General features: G+C 50.4%; 1 protein-coding gene and 1 long non-coding RNA gene across 6 annotated transcripts in view; one reads left to right on the top strand and one right to left on the bottom strand.

Moving 5' to 3' along the window:
• The first annotated feature begins 754 nt into the window (after positions 1 to 754).
• LOC111936082 (uncharacterized) lies at positions 755 to 24929 on the top strand. Of its 4 annotated transcripts, none has more exons than XR_002868025.2 (5): positions 785 to 886; positions 4969 to 5099; positions 17468 to 17622; positions 23213 to 23300; positions 24635 to 24929. It is a non-coding gene; the product is annotated as an uncharacterized LOC111936082 (long non-coding RNA). The 4 variants fall into 4 exon arrangements; XR_002868023.2 differs by having other exon boundaries at positions 23208 to 23300; XR_002868024.2 differs by lacking the exon at positions 4969 to 5099 and having other exon boundaries at positions 755 to 886; positions 23208 to 23300.
• The window catches only part of ELFN1 (extracellular leucine rich repeat and fibronectin type III domain containing 1), a 101670-nt gene continuing 88953 nt past the window's right edge, over positions 12791 to 25507 (bottom strand). For both annotated transcript variants that reach the window (XM_086854133.1, XM_023936805.2), the window contains exon 4: positions 12791 to 15755. In XM_086854133.1, the coding sequence (XP_086710259.1) occupies positions 12925 to 15315 (2391 nt within the window). In that variant the 5' untranslated portion in view covers positions 15316 to 15755 and the 3' untranslated portion in view covers positions 12791 to 12924. The remainder of the gene's footprint in view (positions 15756 to 25507) is intronic.

The raw sequence follows: 25507 nt of genomic DNA, 5'->3' as shown, positions 1-25507 counted from the left end.
AACCTAGAACGCTGACCTAGAACCGTAACCTAGAACCGTAACCTAGAACCCTGATCTAGAACCGTAACCTAGAACCCTGACCTAGAACCCTGATCTAGAACCGTAACCTAGAACCTAACCTAGAACTCTGACCTAGAACCGTAACCTAGAACCCTGATCTAGAACCGTAATCTGGAACTTGGGCCTGGAATCCGAGCCCGGAACTGTAAGCTTGAATTTCTGGTTAAATATGGCGGCCGCTAAGTATTTTCGGTTAAATATGGCGGCGCCTTGTATTTCCGGCAAAAACATGGCAGCGCCCAGTAATTTCCGGTTCAAAATGGCCGCGCCCTGTATTTCCGGCAAAAACATGGCGGCGCCCATCAATTTCCGGTTCAAAATGGCCGCGCCCTATATTTCCGGCAAAAACATGGCGGCGCCCATCAATTTCCGGTTCAAAATGGTCGCGCCCTGTATTTCCGGCAAAAACATGGCCGCGCCCGAGATTTCCGGTTTAAAATGGCCGCGCCCATGTCCGTATGGATAATTATAGTGTCGTGCTTGTGTGTGGCTTTGAAAGGCGGCGCCGAGAAGCGCGAGAAAAGCGGCACGAAACGCCGCGGTATCGCGCGGCGTTTCATGCCGTTTTTCTCGCGCTTCTCGGCGCCGTGATTTGGGATTCTGGAGTTGGTTTTTTCCGGGACAAAATGGCGCCGCGCATGCGCCGTGGGGGCTCCCGGGCGGTTGGCGTCGCGCCGATGACGCGCTTCCGGTCAAGATGGCGGCGGCCGTGCCGGGAGTTTAACCGTCGCCGCACCGCCCCGGGAGCGCCCCGCGCCGCCCCGAAACGACCCTCCGGCGCGCGCCAGAAGGAGGCTCATGGGACTGGAACAGGTTTGTTCCCAAGGTAAGGAAAGCACCAGGCCCCCCCAAAAGCCACAGCCTCCTCACACACACCCTGTTTATATCACCGCTGTTTCCTGGCTTCACAGTTAACTCAGGACAGTCCCCAGGTCCTGTAACCAGTGTTAAATGTAATGAATGATCTTGTCCTCCTTGTTTGTCTCCTCTTTAGTAATTAGCTTAATTACCAACAGATTCTTTTTTTTTTTTTGTAACTTAAAATGGAAATTAAATTTTGCACCAGGTTTTACAGGCTGTTAACGGGAATCGAATAATCAAGCCTGACTCCAAGTCCTTGAAAATGAGTATTAAAAAAGGTCTGAATTTGCATATTCATGTTTTTAATAGGGTTCAGAAGGTATATTTGCAACTGATGAAAAGGATTAATTAAGCTTAATTTGCATAGGAAGAACAGTTTAACCCCTTGCATCCTAACAAGGCATAGACTGACAATTTGAATTCCATGGTTTGATGCTGGAGAGACGCACAGGCTGAGAGCAGTGCCCTGCAAAGCACCTTCCTTCCTCTCCAGGAGGATAGAACCAGGAGAATACAGGATCTCAGCATCATCCTGGCACAGCTGGTCCTCCTGTGCCCACAGCCACCTCCAGGTTTGGTCTCCATCTCTCTACCATGGTGGTTTGTGACCTGGGTCTCTGAGATAAACATGCTGCTCCTCCTGCTGTGAGCTGGGCTGGGCAGCTCTGACAGAGATTAAAGAAATAATTCCAGTGCAGCCAGCTCTGTCCCCTGAGCCCCTGTTCCCAGCAGCCTGTATCCAGCACAGGGAGGGAGCACCATGGCTGGTAGGGGCACCAAAACCTTTAACTCCTGATCTCATCTCCAATTCCCTTTTTTATCAGTGGGACTGATCCCAGTCAGGGTTAAAGGCTCTGTGGGAAAGTCAGACCAGGGTGAGATTTGGTGAGTCCTGTCCTGCTCCCAGCCACCAGCCTGTGACTGGTCAGCTGGTGACAGCATCCCAAAAGTCTGGGACTTGTGCAGCTTCAGAGGAAGGGTCACAGAGCTGCCTGCACCCTGTTGGCACCTCTGGCATGGAGAAACCAGCAGGGTCCTGCACAGCTCTATCCAGCTGTGATGTAAGAAAAACATAAGCCATATCCCTGGTGGGAGGGTTGGAACTAGATGATACTTGAGGTTCCTTAGAACCCAAACCTTTCTATGATTCTATATAACGCTCCCAAATCAACCTCCTCTCAGACTGGAAAGCAGAGCGGGAACGTTACGCTTCCCGGGGCCCTACAAAGAACAGAGCACAGCTTTGAGTCAGTGCCTGAATATTGCTATAAAGTGGCAAAAAATAAATAAATCAGGCATTCATTTTGCCTCAGCAGGTGGTGTGCTGCGTTCCCCTCGTAACGCTTTGGTGGCGTGTGTTGCTAATTATTTTTGGGGTGGAATTTGCTGTGCGCAGCGCACGGGGTTCATTAGACAGAGATGGCTTTGAAGTGGCGTTCGGAATTAATGCTGCCATATGTAAATGTTTCTTGTGCCACGGAAAAGCTGGCTATAAATGATGCATGAGGTCCAGTGAGAGAGATGCTTGCTTTGTTTACACACACCCATTGGGCCTCGTTATGGCAGGAGCAGGCAGGGGAGGATCGGCAGAGCCTTCACACACCGTGTAGCTGCTGCCCGCCTGTACGTGAGCGTTCCACAGGAGTTAACAAGGTGTCTTAGCACACCACAGCCCAAATTTCCTCCTGTCAGAAGGGTGTTTAAGCAACCCGTCAAGGCTGCTGCTGTCTTCGTGCTCAGTGCTTTCCCCAGGTCCCCCAGATGATGAGGAGGGCACGTCCTGTGCTGTAAATCATCGAGGTCCTGACCCGAAAGCCTCCCTCAAGCAAAACCTGCCTCGGGGCAAAGGCACTTAGGGGTAATTCTGGGAAGAGGGGTCCCTACTCACCTCCTCCTGCTCTCACCTGGCTCATCCTCTCAGCACAGGGTCCAGAGAGATGTGCTTACAGCAGAGTTGGGGAACCTTTCATTTAAGAGGAAGAAAGCGTAAAGAAGGAGAAAGAAAGCACAAAGCCCATGAGCACAGCCAAGAGAGCAGGAGGCAGTGCCTGGGGCAAAAGGACAGAGGAATGTAAGATACCTCAACCCTTATCTCCACCAAAGGCTTTTGATGATGACCCTTCTGCTGCTGGATGTGTCCCAGAAAAGCCAAGTTCAGCCCTATGTCCTGGGGGCACGTATTTTATCCCAAGAAATACTTTCAGAGATGAATTCTTGTGCATCTCTTCTATAAAGCAGGACCCTTCTTGGATCACCCAACAGTGAGGTGAAAAAATAGCTCCCTAACATGTTCCAGGAGTTTGTCTCTGCTGCTGGGATTGGGATTGGGCAGGTCATGGGTGAACCATTGCTTTCTCCTGGTTGCTGTCAGAGTGAGCTGGAGACCGTGCACATGTCTATGGAGACATCCCTCTGGCAGGGGTCTGGGACACCTGGAGCAGGGTCTCTGACAGACCTGTGCCCCAGCAAAGCAGGGTCTGGAGCATAACTGCACCAAAGCCAGGGCACTTGTAAGGGGCAGCTGAGCATCTGTGCAGCTGTGTTTCCCTGGGGTGATGAGGCCAGTGTTGTAGTGGGTGTCTAAGCTGATCAGGCCAGAAACCATCACAGAGTGGGTGGCAAAACCAGTGGCTGATTGTTCTGAGTGAGTGACTGTAGCTGGGGCACAATGTGGAGCTTTTGGCAGTACCTGACACGGAATGGCTTTGTTGTTCACCCATTCTGGGACTGAACATGTGTCAGGCTGAATGGCTTCATCCTGACAAGCACTTCCTCTTCTTGGTGCTTCCCTAGGCCTGACCAAGAGCAGCCCCCAGACCTCTGGCCACCCCCAGACACCTGGGGCAGTGTGTGTGGGGCAGCTGTTTGGGCACTTCTCCGCTCATCCAGTGCTGCTGCCAAGAAAAGAGGCTGGAAATCACCAAGGTGCAAGTGTGTCATGATTTCCCTGATGAGTTTATGAAATCGCTTGCTCATTAAACACAAAAGGAACTGTTTGCTTTTTAAGTAAAACAGATTTAAAATATTTTCCTCTTCATTGTTGTCTGAAAGGCTGCCTGGTTCCCTCAGCCTCTTGTGCTTGCCAAGGCCACTGGGCTGCACAGGTGGGGCCTCTCTGAGTCCCAGTGTCCCACTCCAGATAAGGGCCCTGCAGATTCCATATCCCTGCTCATGTGGACACGAGCACAGGGGCAGCTCCTGGGCAGGGGACACCAAGTGCTGGAACTCTTGGAAGCCTGGCCCCCATGCATGGCACACTCCCCAGACTGCCCTCCAGACAAACTCCCTGTCACAGGTCTGGTCTGGACAAGCTCATGGTGAGGAAGGAAGGAGCTGAGCACAAAGCTGTGACCAAGTGCTGAGAGGATTTTGTATTTTCCTACTTCCAACTGTTTATTTACCAACATGCTGGAGAGCAGCGATCACTTCCTCATGCCTTATTGAGAAGCTCAGCTGTGAAATAACTAAATGAACCATCCCTTTTTATTAGCCTTTGGACTGAGCAGAGGAGCAATCAGTTAATGGCTGACCAGTTTTTGAAGATGCTGAGCACATTACAAGTGCTAAGTATTATTATTTTTCCCTGCAATGCTTTATTTTTCCCTCTGAATACTCAGTTTGAATAACCCTTTCAATTACATTACCTGGTTTCATGCATTCTGCTCAGATTAAACACAGTGCCACTTACAATTCACCCACCTCAGTGGCTTCCAGGTCTCTGCAAGTCTCATCCTAACCTTTGCCTCTCAGGCTTGGGTAGAAACAGCCTTTGTTCTGGGTCCAATCTGCCCCAGCTCTGCTTTGGTTTCTTTAACTTGAATGCATCCACATCACTTTCTGTCGGGCACTACAGCCTCTGGTTTCTTGCTCTTGCATTCTGTTTTTCTTTGTTAGTAGGGGAACATCTTGCATCCTTTCCCTTTCCTTCCAGCCAAATTAGCTCCCTGGATAAGCTGTCTCCTTCATTTGCTAGAATCTTGTGATGTTTTGGTTTATTCTTCTTTGAGAGGGCTTTGTGCTGTGCTTCCAACCCATCTCTCTCAGCAGACCTGGGATCTCCACCCGTGAACATCCGTGGCTTTGCAGAAAAGTGGGACTGGCTCAGACTTCACACCAGTGGGTGAATCCATCTCCTGGCAGCTTCAGAGCATAGATGGACCAGTCCTTCACAGCTACAGGTGGGCTCTTGTGTGTGTGCTGTTCTCCCAAGCCACCCTGGGGCAGGGACTTCTCAATCACCTAAGCCAGAGGAGCCTCACAACTGTATCCAAAAGAGTTTCACCATCTCAGGTGGTTTCTGGAGCTCCCAGCTCTGCTCCAGCACCTCCATCTCTGATTCTCCACTCCTGACAGCTGTGCTGGGATGTGTCTGGTCTTCAGGACCCAAGTGTGAGATGGTGGGAGATCAGAGGGCAGCCCACCCCTCATCTCACTGTCCTGCCTGTCTGTGAGCTCTGCCAGGGAAATACATCTGGAGTGGCCACACCAGGCACCTGCCCTCCCCAGCCTCTGCTGCCAGCCTCCTGGCATGTCATACTCAGAGCCCTGGTGTCTGCATCTGTCTTTTAGGAGCTGTGAACACCCTGCAAGGCTGGAGGCAGCTGTGGAGCAGCTCAGGGCTTGTCAGCTGTCAGCTCATGAAGGGTTTGTCATTCTTGGGACTGCTGTGCTTCTGCCTGGGATTTCCTAGGCAGAGATGTGTGTGTGTACAACCTCTGTAGTGGGTGGGAGTGTTGGTACAGCCTGGATGATCTGAGGACATAACTGAGATAAGGTTTTTATGGAGAGGTAACAAACTGCAGCACCTGAGATGGCTGGGGAAAAAACCCAAAGCACAACTGGTTTTGTGTACACACAGCCTAAACTGAGCTGGACACATCAGGGATGTTTCAGCTGGATGGTGGCAGATGCTTTGTGCCCATGACCACTTTTCCAGGGGGTTTTTGGCTCTGCCAGCCCCTTGGAGCTACTGCCAAGAGCTGCTCTGCTGCCACTCTTCCAATCTTACTGCAACACAAATCCCAGGTGGGGCAGGAGGGCACTCTTGGGACAAGCAGACTTTAAGCTCCAGCTTCAGGGAATGGAAACCTTTGTGTCCTATCTCCAAATGTGGTGGAACAAGATTAATTAATTTAGCTGCATTGCATGAAGAGTGCCAGTGTTTACTTGTGAGACCACAGAGGAGCTTTCACAGTACCCAGAGAGGCCTCCTGCATCTGGATGGGCTGGGAGCTCTTGATTGCAAGCCCAAGGAGAGCTCTGCTGCACAAAAGCAATGCTGAGAGGAACAGATTTAAGAGGCCCCCAGCAGAGACAAGCTGCAGGCACCACACACAAACTGAGGCATTCCATCACATTTCTGCAGATCAGGTCAAGCCAGCCAGGGGCTTCTGCAAGGATGGAGGAGTCTGTCAAGGCTGGATGCTGTGGTGGGATGAGCTGGACTGGAGGGCTGCTAGGACAGCAAGTGAGGTGGGAGGAAATGTGGATGTTGTGTGTGGGGCTGATTGCTTCCTTTCACAGCTGAGAACACTGATGTTTTCAGTGTTTATGACAGACCCAGAGCAGAGCCCAGGAGATGAGCAAGACAATGCAGGGGACAACACTCACAGATCTTAATGGATGCGACAGACCAGGAGAGAAGAGCTCATTAGAAAAGGGCACTGCACGGTGAGGGGAGGACAGGATGTAAGCCGTGTGAAAGCTGATAAAAGACAGAAATGGAAATCTTTTTGTCCCAAAGAAAGCAAGGATGGAGTACATTAATGAGCTCTTTAATGGCAAGGCAAGTAAAGGTGAGCAGCAAATGGCTATTGCCAGACAGCTGAGCTGAGTGTGAGAAAACAGATGTTGGTGGGATGTGAGAAGCGATTGAGCTCGTACAGGAACAACAGCACAACCCTGTGATTAATGTTCCCACTGAATTATTGAAAAGGCACACACACAAACTTGGAGACTTGGCAGACTCCTCTGGCTACTCTGCAGGGACAGGGAGGTTGCAGAGGGATGGATACAGGCATGTTCACATCCAATTTGGACCAAAAGGGCAGCAAAACTAAAGTTAAAAACTGGCATCCTGCTTGGCTACTCCCCACATGATGAAAATCCACATCCCTCTGTCTTCTCATGCCTTGCACAGAGGAAACTGAGTCCAGAAAACTGGCTTCACTCTGGGTCAGATGGTCTCCATTAAGTTCTGGATGAGGAGGAAGGGGGCAATGAGCGAAACTCTCAAGGCAGCATTTGTATAATCTCTACCACCCTTTTGGTGGTGCTGGTGAGCTGGCTGAGAGGGGTAAAACAGAAGCTGTGACACAGAGGAGATATGAAAAATTGGAGCCTAAGTAAATTCAGGTGAAGTCAAAGTCACTGCTCCAAGCCAAGGAGCTGGGTTGGTTTCTCCAGCAGCACTGGCTATGCCCACCAGCACCTTCACCACCTTCAGTGCCTTGGCACTGCTGCACATTATGGGTAGGGGGTGAAGGAAATGAAATGCGCTGTTTACCTCTCTCTAGAGAACAGTTTAATCTCAGAACACTCCCAGAAAAACTGACCCAGGGCCAGTGGTGGAAAGCCTGTAGTGAGGGGAAAAGGGAGAGAGGAGCTGGAGGAGAGGCTGGGGCACCTCTGAAGTGCACACCTGCCTGGCCATGGCAGTGCTGCAGCCATGCTACAAGACCTGTTCACACACCCTATGCATTTAAGGCAGGATCAGTGCTTTTCCCAAATAAACCCTGAAACCCATCCCCTCCCCTCTCCTCCGCTCTGTCCCCATCCTGGGTCCATGTGCATCCACGTGCTCACAGCTCCAAGCTGTCCCCAAAGGGTGACACTGTCCCCAAAGGGTGACACTGTCCCCAAAGGGCACTACAGAGGGCAGGGACACGATGCGCACCAAACAGGAGCTGACACCAAGGTGAACAGGTCCCAGAACCTGCAGCTGGGTGCTGTTGTTGGGCCTCCCCCTGACGAGCACTCACAGATGCAAATAAATTCTGACTTGGGCTCCCAAATTCCTGCTCTGCTGGCTGTGCTAAAAATAGCCCAACGCAGTGCGTGCTGGCTTCAATCAGCCTCATCGATCCGCGCTCCTGGGTCCGGTCCAGCCGCAGCGCATCCTCCGCTGCCTCCCCGGACCCCTCCTCACCCTTGTGCTGTGGGAGCACCTCCACCGCACTGTCCTCCACCCCTGCTGACCCCTGCCCCTGCAGACAGGTGATTTATTGCTCCATGGCCCGCCAGGCAGCCGGGCTGCAGCAGGGGGGTGTCAAGGCTCTCGCTTTCTGCAGAGCCGCATCCAACACCGCGATGAGTTTGGGGCTCCGGGCCACGGAGCTCTTGGTTCAGGGAAGGACTGACCTCAAAACTGGGCAGAGGGGAGCGTTTGGAGGGGAGTTGGCTGAGGATTGAGGGAAGATGAAGGAGCTGGCTGGGCTGCTGGAGCTCTGCTCTGCCTCTCTGGGCATCACCCAGGTGCTGATGCATGGGCTGATCCATAAGCATCAGTGGGCCTGGCAGAGGGACGGCTCCCTGGCAGCCCTAGGAAAGGTGCCAGCAGCCAGGAAGCACTGCAGGTCACTGGCTTGATTTGAGCAGGGCCAATGAAGTCTGGCTGTTATCTGGCCAGGCTGTTGTCTGCATGGGAGCATCTTCCCTTCTTAGGGCCTTCGTGCAGCCTCACAGGCCCCTCCTGTGGGATCTGCACCTGGATTCATGGCAAACTCAGCTGAAGCCATCAGGAGGCTCAAATTGGGCAGGGAAGGTGGCAGTTCACACCTTCAATACCCACCAGCTCTGAAGAAGGCAGCCCCTAGCTCCCAGCTCCTCTCTCCCCTCTCAAGTGCTTTTCTGCATCAGGGAGGTAGCTGGGCAGACACTGCCTGCCACCACTGCCACCCTGTGCTGCTCCACGTTTCTGTCTGTGAACGTGGCCCTTCCCACAGGCCATGCTTTGGAACAGATGGACACACCTGGTATGCACACCAAGGCTGGCAGGTGCCCTCAGGAATCCTGGGCTTAAATGGTGCATGTCTGTATAAAGGGATGTTTCTGTCCTAATTTACAGGTTTTTAAATAATATCCAGGCTCTAGATGCCACACAGGCTTTGTAACACATGGCAGGGTCCTTTGCTGACTCTGGGCCAGAGTAAGGACTGGATTTACTCTCCAACCAGAAGCTGTCCTTGCTGGGGTGCTGGGGGACAGATCAGAGGAAGGATTTTTAGTGCTGCCTTGGTCTTGCCCTTCAACACAGGCTGTTGAGACAACAGCAGTTTTGTGGACACAGAAAAGGCATCAGCAGAATGCATTTCCACAGCCCCAGGGCTGTGACTACTGCAGGGAACTGTGATTTTGTTTCCTCTAGCCTCCCCTCCTCTTCACTCCAACATGCCTTTCCTGTGCCCTCTCCTTTCTGCTCAGTGGGGAGCCCTCTTCCTTTGGATGAGTTTGGGGCAGCAGGAGCAGCCTGGCTGGACAAGGTATCACTTCTCTTTGCAGAAGCAGCTTGAGAGCTTTGGTGTTTGAACAGGAGACAAAACAAAGAACAAAAACACCCAGCAGGACACAGGTGATGAAATCCCCGCTCTTTCCTTGGAGCTGTCTGTAAAGCAGCTGCCTTGGAGGGGTGGAAGATGCTGTGGACAGAGCTCTCCAGGCCCTGTGCAGAGCCAGCCCTGGAGCTCATCCACGGAGTGGTGGCCCTGGGGACAATGGGACATCTTCCCTTTTCTTGTCTGGCTTTTTTTACAGTTCATTTTATGGCATCTCCTGCCAAGGGATGTGGACTGTAGCTGACAGGACTGCACCTTGTTTTGGAGGGAGGGCAAAGGGCTGGAAGGTGCTCAGCAGCCCAGGAGCCATCTGGAGACCTGTGGTGAGGCCCCACCAACAATGGGGTGATGCCTTAGAGATACCCTGGAGATAGAGGGGCCTAGACTTTTTCTAATTCTCCTTTTTTCCAGTTGCAGACAGTTTGCATGGGGGAAGTGTTTAATTTAGAAAGGCTAGCACTGCTGTATCACACTGCTGTGTTGGTCTCTGTTGGTTTATGACCAGTGAAATCCTGGTGTGAAAACAGAATCAGGCTTTGATTTCATCTGCCCCTGCTGTTTTACACCACTAACAGCTTTGCATTTCGATAGCAGCTTTTATTCTAAGAGCTAAATGGGCTTCACAGACAGGCAATTAATTAATTGAGCCTCCCCAGCCAGCCTGTGCCCTCAGTGCCACAAGGAAGCATTTGCAGAGGAGGAAACAGAGGCAGAGGACAAAAAGGAGCGGCCCCAGCTGAAGAGCTGAGCTGGCTGCTGCCTCCACAGCGAGGCCTCACCCTGCACTGGCTGGGACATTGCTCCCAGTTCCATGGAGATGGTCCTGATGCCATTTCCAAACTGGTGTGGGAATGGTCTCAGTGCAGAGATCAGCTTAGGAGATTCTTTGGGTTTCTCTCAGTGATTGTCAACACTGAAGCATCTGAGCCCAAATTAGCTGATGAGCTGCCATCACTTTGGACCACCCCAGCCTCTTGATAAGGAATCCTGTGAGATCATGAAACAGTGTCAGGAAGCCCCACTACTATTTCCATCATCCATCCTTGCTGACCAGCTCAGTTCTCTTGGATGGGACCTTGAGCAACCTGATTTAGTTGGTGACATCCCTGCCCACAGTTGGGAAGTTGGAGCCAAATGATGATGACTTTTTTTTTTAAATCCTAGATGATTTTTAAGATCCCTTCCAGCCCAAACATATGAGGAGGCTCTCAGGGTTTGCTTTGGTCCAGGTGCTGAGATCTGGGCAGGGACCTGCCATGATGGCACCAAGCAAGAGAGGGGTGAGCCTCAACTGCCCCCTCCAGGTTCTGCTCACTGCCTGGTGAGCAAGACACAGCCCTGGAAAACTGTGTGCTGTGGGCAGGATCTGGGGCACCTGAGGAGGTGGAGGAATGTGCTTTTGCTCAGGCAGAGTGAATGCATTCCTGTAGAAATTACCTGCCTTTTATTATGAAATCCTGCTAATGGTTTGTTGTCTACACAAATAACCACGGGGAATGAACTCGTGCACTTCCCAGCCTGCTCTGTGTCTTCCTGGCTCAGCTCCTTTCTGAACAAACATAACCTTTCGCAAGAATACCTGTCAAAATTGCTTTGAAATATTGAAGTAACAGGATGGGATTTTTTCTAACAGGTTTGCTCCTGGGCCCTAGTGCTCATCCATCAGGACTTAGGATGTCCATCCGAAGTGACTTGTGAGCAGGATGCAAGGGAAAAAACTCTGGCGAGCAGCAGGGCCTTGCAGGGCTGCATCTGGGGAGCTTAGCACCTCACCTCACTGTGCTGGCTCCCTGGGCTCCCACACACTCACCTGGGAGCAGGGCAGCTCTCAGACCCTCACAGATCCCTCACTTTTTGTTGGTCGTGAGGTGGGTGAGAAATAGGGGGGTGTGACTCAGCTGGAGCTGATCAGGACAAAATAGTGTCCTTTGGCCACCAGTGTGGCCTGGGAGTGCCTTCATGGCCTCAACACCTCTCTTCTCACCTCATGTGAGAATTTTAGAGATGGGGCAAAAAGCTGTGGAGTCTTGGGACAGTGTTGGACAGCAATGGCTTGGGTAGACCCATGAACACAGAGCCTTCACTTTCCCTCCCAGTCTCTGAGTGCCAAGGGCTGTTCAGGGGCTCCCCAGGGGTCTCAGTATGGGCAAGCTGTAAATGCTGAGTGTCTTCTACCTCAAAAGCAAAATCACCCCTCCATTCTCTCCTTCTTCACCAAGCAGCAAGAGGCTATGTGCTCTAACTCATCACTGCCTTGAAAGCGGGGGGATAATCCACCCCTCAGTGGCTGGTCCCAAGGGCCACCACTGCCCAGACATGTCTGTTTAGGGGCAGAGACCTAAAATCAAAATACCTTTTGATTTGCAGGAGAAATCCCATTGCATGGTGGCACCTGCTCAGCCAAGAGCCCTTCACTTCTCATCCCCTTCCCAGTTCCTGGCGGTGATGGTCTCCCACCAGATATAAGGTGAAAGATTCTATTTTCCTGGGTATGAGCTTTTTTTCTTCAATGCACGTGGAAGTGGTGAGAACTTGGAGACAGACAATTGGTGGAAGAAATCAAAATGAAAGACTTAGAAACCCAAACATTCCCCCCTCCAAACCAACCAACCAACCAACAAAAATTCCTTCAAATAAAACTCCAACTCTTTCTCTAAAATCCATGATTAAAACCTGATACAAACACATGAATATAGATATATATATATTTTTTTTTTAGTAGATGTAGTATTGTTTTTTTTCTCCTCTCTCTTTCTCATTATACAGCAAACATTGCAAATATAGAAATTTTCTCTGTACAATTAACGACTTCGGTTTACAATGCAATGTGTGGTAAAACCTCTTAGTGAGTGAAAATGTGAACGGGCCTTCAACCGAGTAAAAGTCTAAACTGGAAGACTCCGTTTGCAAAAACAGCCCAAAAGATGGAGCTCCTTCTGGTCTCTTTTTGGTTTTTGTTGCTGTTTTTGTCGCTGTTGATTTTGGAAGGGAAGGAAGGAAGAACACAAACTGTTCACAAAGAATCCACAAAATCACGGAATAGGGACTCATGCAATGCAATATTGGAAAACGCCAGACCTCAGCTCTCTGCCCACTCTTTCATTTTCATTTTATATTCAATTTTTTCTTTTTTCTTATATTTTTTTAAAAAATCAGAATGAAACAAAACTTTTTTTTTATTCCCACTCCACAGTTTGTTTTGCAAAGTTTGTGTTCAAATTTGGTGCATGTCTCACCAATGTGAGGACATTTTAATATCTCACTTTATATATTATATAGAATATTTATAGATTTTTCATTATTTGTTCTCTCTTTCATTTTTTTATTGACTCTCTCTTTTTTTTTTTTTATTTTTAATTTTATTTTGTTTCAAAGACAGTCTGAATAAAAATAGCTGCTGCGGATTTCTTTTGGTCCAGTTAGTGTGTTAAGTCACGAGTTGTGTGAGGACTCAGGACTTTTGCTGGGCAGAGACGCCCTTCCAGTAGTCTAAGATGTCGTGAAGATCCTCGTCTTTGGCAAACTGGACCTTTTTGCGTAGGGCATGGCCGGCTGCCATGTACTCCTCCTCGTCTTTGTGCCGCTTGCGGTTGAGTTTGAAGCGCTCCCAGATGCTGTGCGATGGTTTGCAGGTGTACTCTGGGCTGGAGGTGTAGCTCAGGTTGTGATACTGAGGCGAGAGCTGGGAGTAGGCCAGGTCTCTGGGGCGAGGACGGGTCAGAGGCTCCAGGATGGAGGGTTTCCTCCCGCCCATGCTGTCGTGCTGCTCCCCTGGGTGTGAGCTGGGGTACGAGTGCCGGTGTTCGCTGTACTGGCGGATCTTCTCCGCCTCTGCCCGCAGGATGGCAGCAGCCGGTGTCACAGTGAGGATGGTGTCGGTGGTGGGGGATGTCTTCTCAATGTATTTGGCTTCGGATTTGTGGCCCGATCCCTCGGAGCGGTAGGACCTGGGGCTCCGTATGGAGCCACTGGAAGAGGTGCTGGAGCGTTTGGGGGCCGCCTCCATGCTGTGGTGTCGCTGGAGAGGGTGGTTGTAGCTTTCCTTGTAGACAGGGGAAAGGAATCCGTGCTTGCTGGGGATCTGCTCTGATAAGAGCACCAGCTGAGGCTCCACCGTGGAGACTGCCCCCGACTTCACCCCTTGGAAGGAGGTGGACTCGGATTTCAAGGCATCGATGCAGTTGTTGATGATCTGGTTCACCTTGTCCACCTCCTTGGCAATGGTGGAGATCTCAGCCACAGAGCCCTGGGTGTCTGGCGGCAGGGATAGCTCACAGTCTCGCCTCTCAGGCTGCTCACCCGTCCTCACCTCCATGTAGTTGCCCTTGGTGGCCTTGGGGGTCTCGCTGCTCTCAATCAGCTTGTACTGCTCGACCTCGCCAGCAGAAGGCAGGTAGGGGATGCGGGTCACTGTCTCCCCACCCAGAATCTGTCCCTGGGACAGCTGGGTGATGCTGGTGGTCTCCATTTCCGGCCCGTACTTCAGCTCGATGATGGTCTTCTTCATGCTGCCGGCAGCCTTTTTGTGCTTCTCCTCCTGCTGGCGCCTCTTCCGGAGGCAGTAATACACCACACCCAGGACAATCACCATGCCAAAGAGACAGCCCAGGATTGTCATGATATAATGGGTGGCAGTGGAGGGGGTGGGCACCGGCTCCTTGCGGTTGGGTCTGGTGGGGGTGATGGTGACGCAGGTGTGGTTGTACTTGGAGTACTGGTGAACAGAGACTACACAGTAGGTGTAATCTCTTTGTGCTACTAGGTTGCTCACGGTGATGTTCTCCTCCTTCTTCCTGAGCTTGGTGATCATGGAGGAGAAGCCGTTTTCAAACTGGGAGAGGATGTACATCTTGCTGAAGGGGTAGGGGATCTGCACGGTGAGGACGGCCGAGTTGTGGTTGAGGTGCTTCACCTGGATGTTGGGGCGCACCTCCGTCTCACCGATGGGCGTGAAGAGGGAGAACTGCGGCGTCGTGCCGTCGCCAGAGGAGCACTCCTCCTCGGAGCAGGGGCTTTCGGAGGGCACCGTGGTCACCTGGTACCTGGGAGGGATAAAACGAGGGATCACAGTGTAGGAGCCACCAGTGCAAAGGGAAGAGAGCATGCTCAGAGCATTGCGGTAGCCAGTCCGGCCTTGGCCTAACAAGTAGTAGCCCATGTAGTCGGGCGGCGAGTCGCACTGCATCCGGTCGTAGGTGCGTGTCATGTTGGTGAAAGCCTCCAGCCATTGCAGGAAGCCGAGGAGCTCGCAGGAGCAGTAGAAGGGGTTACTGTAGAGTTCACAGACAGAGAGCTTGTTTAGGCCCCGAAAAGTGTTGCTGTCCAGTCTCTGGATCCTGTTCATGGACAGGTCAATGTTCACTATGTTGGGGCACTCCCAGAAGGCATTGGGGGTGACGGTCTCGATGAGGTTGGCCTGGAGATAGAGGTACTCCAGCTTCCCCAGGCCCCGGAGGATGCCCTCAGTGAGGTTCCTCAGTCGGTTGTAACCCAGCTGCAGCACCTGGAGGTTGAACTGTCCTGAAAAGGCACCGTCCTCGATGTAGGAGATCTCGTTCTTCGTCAGGTTGAGGTATGTCAGGTTGCCGAAGCGGCTGAGCGAGGCATACTGCACGCTCTTGATCTTGTTGTCGTTCAGCCGCAAGTCCACGATGGTGCTGTTGATCTGCTGGGGGATGGACTCGTAGGGGGGCTGGTTTTGGCTGCAGATGGCCAACCAGACGAAGCCCTTGTCCCCCTCGATGAGCCAGCAGTCTGCCCGCACCCCGCCGGCGTGCAGGAGAGACACGGCCGCCACGCACATGCAGAGGGCTGACGTCGCGGCCCACCGGCGACCTGCCATCTGGAAGGGCAGCACGGAGAAGGGGTTCCTGGTCTGCTGGAAGCGGGGAACAGGACAGGGACCAGGAAGGTGTGGGCTAGTGCTCCTTCAGCAGCTTTGCTTGCCTCTCCCTTCTCCTCATGGCTCGGAGACGGGAGGGAAGCGTCCCTGGAGAAAGCAGACCTCGGTGCCCACGGTACTCGGCAGCCAGCAGCCAGGGGCTGCTACCAAGGCCTTGGTGGCTGAGGCTGGTCCCACATCACCAGACCTCTGGCATCTCGAGGAGGGAGTCATGAAGTTAAGCGCCTGTGCAGAGGAGTTGTTCAGGCTTAGAGATAAGCCTTCCTCTCATTTTTTATAGTACTTCTCCTCGTTTTCTTTTTGCTGCACATCGTGGCGCTGGTCCCCATCTCCGTGTGCCTCCGTGTGTTCGGCTGTCCCCGCTCGGTCTCCCAGCTCACCTGCTCAAAAACAAAACACAAGCACAAACTGAGCACAAAGGAAAGACAGCCAGCAGTCAGAGGTGTTGGAGATCCATCCAACTCCCCTCTTAGTTAGGCACTCGCCTTCTCATTCTGGAAAACACCTTTCAAGAAGCCTTTGGTTTATTTGGCTGCCACCAGCACTATTCGGCAGCACAAGAGGAGATGGTCACTGGCCATTGAGGTCACCCTTGTCCAACATCTCTTTTTTGGCAGTTGAGAGACCAACCCACATCCAGTGCACCGTTTGTCTGACCTATTTAGGTGTCTACCTGAGGAGGAGAGAAGTGATGCCCCAGAAGTGTCTGTTCCTCTCCGCTGAGAGCAGATGAAGTCTAGACAACTGGCTCTGATGTAGATTTGATGCTGCAGCGTTTTGCTGAGGGGAATCCTGCCTGTCTCGTGTGCTGGTGTGCGCAGCAGCAGTGCCCACACAAGGGGTGCTGGTTGAGGACACCGTGTCTCTCTGCTGGCACTGCCATGTGGCATCTGGGATACAGCGCAGCATCAAACGCTTGTCCCGTTCCTGGGAACATGAGCAGTCATTTCAGGGCACTCTTTGCAAAGCCCACTGGTGTGATTGTCAACCACCCAGTATCCTCGTCCCTGCTGGGAGCTTGTTGCTTTTCTCCAAGGCCTCTCCCTTCCAGGAAAAATGATGCAGAGGTGTGGAAAACCAGCAAACATGCACTGGCATAACAAGAGCATTTGCAGAGGATGGGACAAGATCTTCCCTACCCAGACAGAAACATCTGTTTGAAGACTAGGAAAAGTCTTCACTAGACACAAACCTGTGGGGCTGCCAGCAGCCTCACTCCCCACAGAGAAATTCATTTCTGGCTCACATTTTCCATTTTTTCCCCCTAAATTTTTTGACTAAGCATAAATTTCCATGGACAGCTCTTACTTCTTTTTCTGATTTCTTAGGGAAAAAGAAAGGCAAAACAGGAGAGGTGGGAAATACATGAGCACCAGCCTCTCCTGGGTCATGCTTTCCCATAAGATATTGAAAGCATCATCTGTAGATCTCTCTACTGCCAGAGAGAACTCTGGGCTTGTAGGATGGATGCAGTGAGATGTTGTGGCAGAGATGGAATTGCCCACAAATGGAGAGAAATCATCACGGCTTATCTAGAAATATCCTTCTTTGAACTTGTTTTTGGGAACAGGAACATTGTTTGTCTCCCTTGTCCAAGGATAGACTGTAGAAGCCAGGGAAGACACCACCAATACTCCTTGGAAACATAGCTGGTAAGAACTAAGTTTCTTGGGAAGCTGTGATGGAGACAGGGCCACATCTTACATCCAAATTGTCTTTCACAAAACGTGAAAAGCAGTATAAACCCAGAAACAGTTTTCCAAAGCATTTCACAGTGCCCAGTCTGGACTGCTCTTGGTGCTACATCCCTGAAAATTGTGTGGGGCTGACTGTTTAGAGGCAGATGCTACACTCTGACCCTTGTCCCAAAGAAACCAAGTTCTTTCCCAGCCACAATACAAAACCAGGCAGGGAAGGAGACCGTATTTCATTGCAGAGATCCCTGTTCACCATTCAGTGTATACCCTAGTAAACAGGCCAGTAATAATAAGCAGTAAAACAGTTTATTTGGTTGGATTGTGAACAATGAGTCTGTTCCCTGGTGACACTTAGGTTTCCATTATATGAATAACAAGACCTTCTCTCACATCAGCTCCCTGCAAATGAGACTTTCCAGCCAGCTTGTCCTCCATGTGCTGTCACTGCCATGGGATGCTCTGCCAGTACCTGGAAGCTCATTTTAACAAAGCTGAGTCCTTGGAGCCAGAGAGGAAGGGAAGAGGGACTGTGCTCCCTGTGAGATTGCAGGTGAGTGGCCCCCCTTGCCACCCCCACAGCGAGACACAGGCTGCAGTGCCAGACTGAAACACGTCTGCTGCTGCATCCCTCTGGTGTTAGACAGCTCAATTAACCTCTCTGCACTCCAGCCTCCTCTCTGGTACCGTGAGATAATGATAACACTTCACAGGGTGTTGGGAGACTGAAGCAAAGTGCCCTGAGCTCCTCTTGTTGGGGTGAAAATCCCAGCACATGCATTATGTTGCAGGTGGAGACTTTCTCTCTAGGTGTGCCAGCTCTCCTCTGCCACAGAGAGCAGCCTGGTGTCCAGCTCCTCCTGCATCCTGTGGGGATGTATGTTGCCCCTGAGGGTGTGGGACAAGGGTATTCCTGGACTGCAGAGACAGAAGCAATGGCTTGCCCCAGTTGTCTCCTCAGGGTGGCACTTGATTCCAGCACCTCCCTGTCCTCCTCCATGGACTTGTGGATTCCTGCAGGCAAGGGAAGCCCTGCCAAAGCCAGCACAGGCAGCAGGAAGGGATGCACTCAGCATATTCACTTCAGCAAGCACTTTGTCTCCTCTATTTCCCATTGTGACCCAACCACCCTGTCTGGGCAAACCTGTGTTTGGGAAGGCTCTGCAGAGCCAAACCAGCCTTTTCCTCACAGAGGAATGTTCTTGTCACTCCTCCCTAGGGAAAGGCTGTGGGCAGAGGGCACTGGTGGAGTGGGACCACCCATGAGCAAAGAGCAGAAACAGCCTGGCCACAGATCTTGCCTGACCCCCTATAGCCTGCCCCTATAGCCACCCTTGTGCTTCCCCCATCTAGCTGTAGGTGCTGGGGATGAAGAAGAGCAGCAGTAAATGACTCAAACACTTTCAGTAAGGCTCCCACTGTATGTTTTCTCTTCTTTTCCATACACTGCCTATCAGCCAAGTCCTTCCCAACAACAGAAAGGAGAAATGGCATTTTATCAGCAGCCTAAGTTTAATTTCAACTCATTAAAGCAAGCAATTTGCTGGTTTATTTGCTTTACAAAGTGTGAATAAAATGACAGCATTAAGGAGATGTGAGAGAGGAAAGAGGGCCTAATCTCCCTCTTTATTAGATTCTCGGGACATGACTGGTGAGTGGAGAAGTGGGTCTTGTTTCTTTGCACAAAAGGCATAATTGTTCATCTTGCTGGCTTCTGAGAGCCTCCATCCCAGCCCATGGTGGGTGTGGGTGTGCATGCCCAAGCAACACCAGCACTGAGCATCCCCCAGGGATCTGGTGGTTTAACTCTCCTGCCTGCCTGATTCATCTTTGCCCAGTTGTCCTGAGTTTATTCTCCTGGTAACACAATTGCACATCACTTTTTCCAGTCCTCTGAACTCCCACAGAGCTGAGAAAACCTGGGAATAAACCAGCAAAACTCTCACATGAAAAACAACCGGGAAAGTGCTGATTTGGGGGTCTCTTTTGCTATTGGAGAGCGAAGCAAAAGGTAGGAATGAAGACAGTGTGGAACAGGTTTCGGAATGATGGGTTTCATCTCAGTCAGAGATATCTTGAAGCGAGGCACCATGGTGACAATGACAACAGGCCACATCCATGACAGGGCCATGCTAGCCATGCAGGAAATACCATTCCTGCACAGTTACCTGGGCCCTGCAGACACTGCTGTAATTCCCTTTCCTTCTGCTCTCAGGAGGCAGAATGGTTTGACCAGCTGTGATGATGCTGGGTTTTTGTGGCTAACAGAGGCCAGCAAAGGGGCAATGACAACTCCCTATCCAGTATCTCTGCTGGAGCCCAGATCCATGCTTCTCCCTGCTAATCCTCAGCCCTGACTGTGATGTGCTCCCCTCCTACCCACCTCTGCTTCTCCAGCCCTGGTCCCTGTCAACAACCCAGCAGCAAAGAGGGATGGCTGGAATCTCGGGGCTGCAGCCTGCTCTGGATGAGCAGCAGCATCCTTATCCTGGCTGAAAACCCACAGAAAGGGAGGTGGAAAGGAAAAGGCAAAGCTGGAGCTTCAAAAACCAGTGCAAGCTGGCTGGGAAGTTTTTGCTTCCATTTCCCAACTAATGGCATCTTGGAAAATTGAACCAGAGCAGCAGCTGCAAGGAAGCAAACAAAGCAGCCATGGGGGCTGGGATGGGAGCTGGCATTCAGTTCCTAATTTTGTTATTCTACTGAATGAGTTATTTCAAACTGTGGATTACATTTACTGAGGGAGCAAAAGATTACACGTGCGTGTGCGTGTGTATACACACAGTGGTGCTCCTCTCCTTGGCATTTCTGCATCTCCATAACTTCCTTTTCCCTAGCTGCTCCATCTCCAGCTTCTCTTAGATCCCCTTTCACAGCCACTTGGGCTGTTTTATAAAAAAATTATCCCCACTACAAAGACAGCCAGAGGAAAATGTGAGTGGTACATTACAAACGTGAGTATTTGGTCAACCAAACAGGAGAGGAGGGAAAATTTGGCTAACAGGAACCAGATTTTAAAGTGAACCTTGATTCTTCATTATGTGTAAGATAATGTAGAGAGGCAGCTCCAAGATGGCAGATAACACCTTTAATAGTGATGAAACCTCCTGTAAATAGCTAATGTCCATCCTGTAGAGGTCAGGTGGGGAAAGGAGACTTCCAGGCAGATTTTCCCCTCATTTATACTCTTTGCTCCATGACTCCTGCTGGGTGATGTTGGTCAGAATCACAACCTCCCTGGATAATAAAGATGCTCAGGCCTGTAAAATTCAAGTTCATTTTGTATCCAGACATCCTGGTTCTAATATATTTCACTGACAGGGTTTAGGCAACATTTTGTGCATCCCAACCTTATTCCCAAACGCCTCAGTGTTAGATAATAAAGTTCTCCAGTCAATTCTGCTCTTTTTCCTGCTATTATTTATTATTTAAGAAAAACAGGCAAGGGAGAAGAGATATATTTTCCACTGAGGTTTGAGGAGAGATTAAGAAGGAATGAAGCAGAGAGGTGAAGGGGAGGCTGAGAGAAGTGCCCAGAATTGCATCCAGGAGAGCTTTTACTGAGACTCTGGGAGGTCACAGACTGCATGACAAGTGTCCAGGTGGGGGGGATGGCAAAGAGAAAACTTTTCTGGGAGACACTGGGAGAAACAAAGAGAAAAGACACGCTTGGTCTCTATACAGGGACATTAATATTACCAGTATGTCAACACTCATGGGCTCTGTATGGTGCTGGGGCAAATCTCTCCTTGGCTTATTCCTATTTTAATCTTGACTCAAAAAGTTATGATGTTTACTGGAAGCTGATATTCAATCCCATTTAATTTAGCAGTAAACTTGGGTGCTGTAGTGTCTGAAGGGAGCCCTGGTTCAAAGCCACTGTGTCTCCAAAAGCCAGGATGAGGCCAGAGCTGCAGCCTGGGAATGGCCAGAACGGACCTGTTTGCACAAACATTTTTTAAGAACCTTTTCTTCTATGGCAAGACAAATTCTGGTTTAAAATGACAATATTTTCAAGACAAACTGTTGGGATTTCAGAATATAAGACTATTCTGCTGTTACTCAGCTGCAGTCTGAAGTAATTTACATCCATCTCATGCTGCTTGGTTTCCAGGGTCTGTTGAGATGACAACCCTATCTCATGCTGCTGTGGGCTGCTGAGCAGAAGCCTCTGCTGAGTTTAAGTAAATGCATAAATGATGTTCTTGGTGAGCAACCTCTTAAGCCCAGCTGGGGTAGCTGTGCATTAAACCAGTCTTCCAAAACATGGGCACGAGCAGCAGTGGAACATCAGCTCCATCCCCTGACAGTGCAGTTGAGCCCTCAAGGAGCTGAGAAATGTGATGAGAGGGACAGAGTTAGGGGAAGGTGAAGAGGAAAAAAGTTTTAGGGGATGTAGAGAAGTAAGAGCTCTGATCAGATACTACTCTAACAATAAGAAAAGTTGTTTCCATGGGAGAAAGCTTCTCTAATACTTTCTTGATGTGATTTTTCCTTAGAAATAGTCAGTCTGAATCACAGCTTCATTGTGGGATGGCTGTGCTGATGGTAGGCTGGGGAAAAGCAGAGGTCTGGTGTGGAAGCAAGAGTCCTGCTTTCCCCTGTAAGTAGTGCTGAAGATCAAAAGATGTTTTCCCAACACTGATGCAATGGAGGGAGCCAGCCCCACGCTGGGAAGTGGAGCTGCTGGTGTTCCTCAGCAGTGACAATCTGAGCTGAGCCTTGTCTCCCCTGCATTGTCATCCTCGCTCAGATCTTTGCTGCTGTTTGGAAAAGGGCTTTACCGCTTTCATTCATTAATTTATTTTTGCAGGAAGCCTGCATAACCCTTTGCCTACCAGGTGGGAAAACCCACTTCTACATAGGGGAAAATCTGGTGATGGATTTGTCAAATTGTGAGTTGTTAGAAATTACTTTTAGAGGTGCAAGTGTCTTTTTTGCTCTGCTTTTTTAATGGTTGTATTTGCAGAAGAACACTTCCTCCTCTCTCCTGCCCTTCCCTGGTGAAGGGGTCTCTGGCCAGTGAAATATCACAGTTTTGAGGTGGGCTGTAATGGTGAGTGTTGAGAGATGGACAAGAAAATACACAGCTCATCAAGGACTTCATGGTAATGATCTGTGATCTCTGGCTAGGCAGAACAGGATGTGTCCTGCACACAGGAATTGTTATGTCTGTGCTGTGAGCAAATACCTCTGCTAACCTCTCACTGACTCACTCACCTTGGAAGCTGGTCCTGCTTTTCTGCTTGGAGACTTTCAGATGTCTCTTCCAATCCAGGTTATCTTGTGATTTTAATGATGTAGCTCTTGTCCTCTGGAGCTGAGGAGCCCAGCTTAAGGCTGGATCCTCTGGCTATCCACTTTCTGAGGGGGGTTTCTGCCCAGATATTGCTATATCTGGCAAGCCCCAGTGCCCTACAAGCCTAATTTTAGCTCAGTGCTGCAGGCTGGCTTCTTGTCATGGGCCAGGAGAAGGTTAATGATCATCTGGGCAGCCCTCCAAAACCAATCTAATGTTTATTCAGGATAACAGCATTGCGGAGGAAACCAAGCGTGACCACCTTCCACGTACAGCTCACCCATCTCTGCCCTGCTCCTGCAGGTGGCTCTGCTGGAGCAACTCACCTTTGCCCACTCTTGGAGGAGACCCTTCCCTAGCTCAACTCAGGTCCTCATCAACATTTCCAACCCTGCCCTCTTAGCCCAAACAGATGCTGTGTTCCTACAGAAAAACAGTTTACCAGGCTGTGGGTCTGTTGTTTCAGAAGTGGAAATACGCACTCAGCTTTTGTTTCTTTATTTATTTTTTAAAACAGGACACTTCTCATGGGTCAGATAGCCAGGCTACAAACAAATATCCATTTATTTGGATATTTGGGAGGTGGGTCAGTGGTCTCAGCCTGGTGGTGGTGGTCTGATGTTGCAGGTCTGTGCTCCAGCTGGGTCTGGGATGGAAGTGAGGGGATGGAGGGCTGGTGCAGGTGGCACATGAGGAGGCACAGGGATGTGAGACAGCAGTGACTGTACCCTCTGGCAGAGGGCAGAATCCACAAGATGGACTTGTGTGCATTTATTCACCTCAGCTGCACTTTAATGGCTTAATTTCAGCCATGAATTACAGCCTTTTCTTCCCATCAGCACAGCCCCTGCAGTTATTCCATCATGCTTTTGACACAGCGTGAAAGGATGTGCAACAGATGCATCCCAAGAATACCCTGCACCTGCAGGGAGGTGAGTACACTGCTTTCTTGGGGCTCCCCTTGGGCCCCTCAGGGCTCCAAGAAGGGATTGGGTATAAGCTGTAAAGCCTGAAGGCCTGAGATGTGCTGTGCTGAGGGAAAGATTCTCTTCCAGCAATAAGTACTCACAGATATACATGGCCCAGGAGAGCTCTTGATGCTTCCCTTGGGGTGCAGGAAAAATTGTACTGATAGCAAAAAGTGTTTTCTGAGGCAGCCCTGAGATGCTGGTACTGGCTTCAGCATCAACAGTCCCAAAATAGCTGGTTCTCACTGCCTTCCCAGGCGTGCTGGGAGGCACTGTGAGAACATCTATTTAGCAGTGTCTCTGGAGAACACTGGCAATGTGCTTCCTGCTACCTGAGATGGTCAGGGAGATGGCTGGGCAGCCAGATGGCCATATGTGCTTGGAGCTGGTATAAATGTGTCATTTGATTATGTTTACAGCACGATCAAAAGGATCCTAGATTCCTGAGCAGGTATCTTTATTATACTAAATCTGAACAGAACAAAGATACTCCACTGTGGGCTTGGCTGGTTAAACATGGTGCCAGGCAGTGTTTCTCTCAAGACTGGCTGGTTTCCCACTGGAGTATGCACTGGTGGGAACAAGCAAAGCCCATCTTTGCCCATGGAGGATACTCAGCTACAGGTATGAGGCTTTCCTTTAGCATGCCTAAAGCTCAAGCAAACAGCCTTCTACATAAAAGTTTGTGGCCAGACGCAGAGAGGCTTGTAAAAGATGGTTTGTGCACATGCTAAGACTCCAAAAGAAACTGTTTTTGTCTGGGCACATGGTCAGTGCCAAGCTGATGGTGGCAAAGCAGCAGTAGGAGCTAGTGGTGTGCTAGCGTGGGCTTGCAGCACACAAAGCCCTTCCTCAGCATCCTGCCTGCTCCTCAGCCAGCTCTGTGGCCACTCTCTGGGCCTCTGTGCTTCACTGCTGAAGATATGGAGAGTGGGAAGAAACTCTGGAGTCCAAGACAACAGAAGAAGGGAGCTCTGCCAGCACTTGGATTGCCCGTCCTTTTCATAAACATTTCCTGTGGAGGTTACCCAAGCCCAAAAAGCAAGTGAACCCAAAACACCTACCCTCTTTGGAGGATTGGAGTTTATTGTTAATAATCTACTGCTAAAAGGGTAACATCTGTTTTGGACAAACTGTAATGAGATTTAAACCCCAGGTGGAGGGAGGACTTCACAGTAATAAATGACTTTCTGTATGTCTAAATAGTTTTAATTTTTTTTCTGGCAGAAATAGCTGCTTTTCACCTCAGGCTTCTTTTTGCCAGCTCTTTTTGTTTAATGATTGCTATTAATTTCCAGGGTGGCAGATGGATTCTAGGCTGGTGTAGTCTGAAATGAGGAAAAACAGCCCGTGAAGGTGCGAGCTTGCCGTGAAGGTGTGCACAGGTCACACATGCCGGTGTGATGCCATGTGTGGGAGTTTGCTTCCCGGGGGAACAATTGCTTCTAGGTACCTGCTCCTCCCCACTGGCAAGTTTGAGCATCTCTCAGTCATAAAGGAAGGTAAATTAACATTTCTGGTCACTGCTCGTAGCTCTGCCTGTTTAGACCTTCTTTTAATAAAGCTGCTGATTTCAGCAAGGAGGAATTCAAACCAGCACCAAGTGCTTTGCTAATTCCAAGCTGAAGTGAGCTGGAGAGCAGCACGTGGTCCCCAGAACATGGAAAGGATGGATGCTGCCAGGTGATGAGGATTCCTCCTTGGGCATGAAACAGACATTTTTCAGTGCTTTTCCTGTGTTATTTGTGTTTATTTATTTTCTCTTAGTACTGTGGGATGTCCCAAACAGACAATCCTTCTCCATCCTCTGGCTGTGGCAGTAAATGTCTGCTGTTGAACCCAGCACACCCTGCCAAGCTCCAAGTGCCCAAAGGAGGACTTTATTTATCCTCTCTGCCTCCACCTCCTCCCCAAGAAGCCTAGAGAATAATCCCAATTAGTGCTACAGTGTGCCCTCCTTTGTCTTCCCCTCCTGTGGAGCATCTCTGGGCTTGCCTCAGGAGGCAGGACACATGGGTAGCCAGGTGAGAAGCTGGATCTAGGAAGCCAGGCTGCTGATGGCCCACCACATGGCAGCACCCTGTGGACAGACAGCTGTCCTGAGACAAGAGTGTGGCAGAGGATACAGGAAGGAGGGAGGGGTTTATTTGCCTGGGCCTGGGTGAGCCCCT

Source organism: Cyanistes caeruleus, chromosome 17 (genome assembly GCF_971803275.1).
Source record: "Cyanistes caeruleus chromosome 17, bCyaCae1.hap1.1, whole genome shotgun sequence".
In the NCBI taxonomy this organism is placed as follows: Eukaryota; Metazoa; Chordata; class Aves; order Passeriformes; family Paridae; genus Cyanistes; species Cyanistes caeruleus.
Note: the sequence above shows the minus strand (reverse complement) of the source record. Positions and strands in the feature narration are given on the sequence as shown.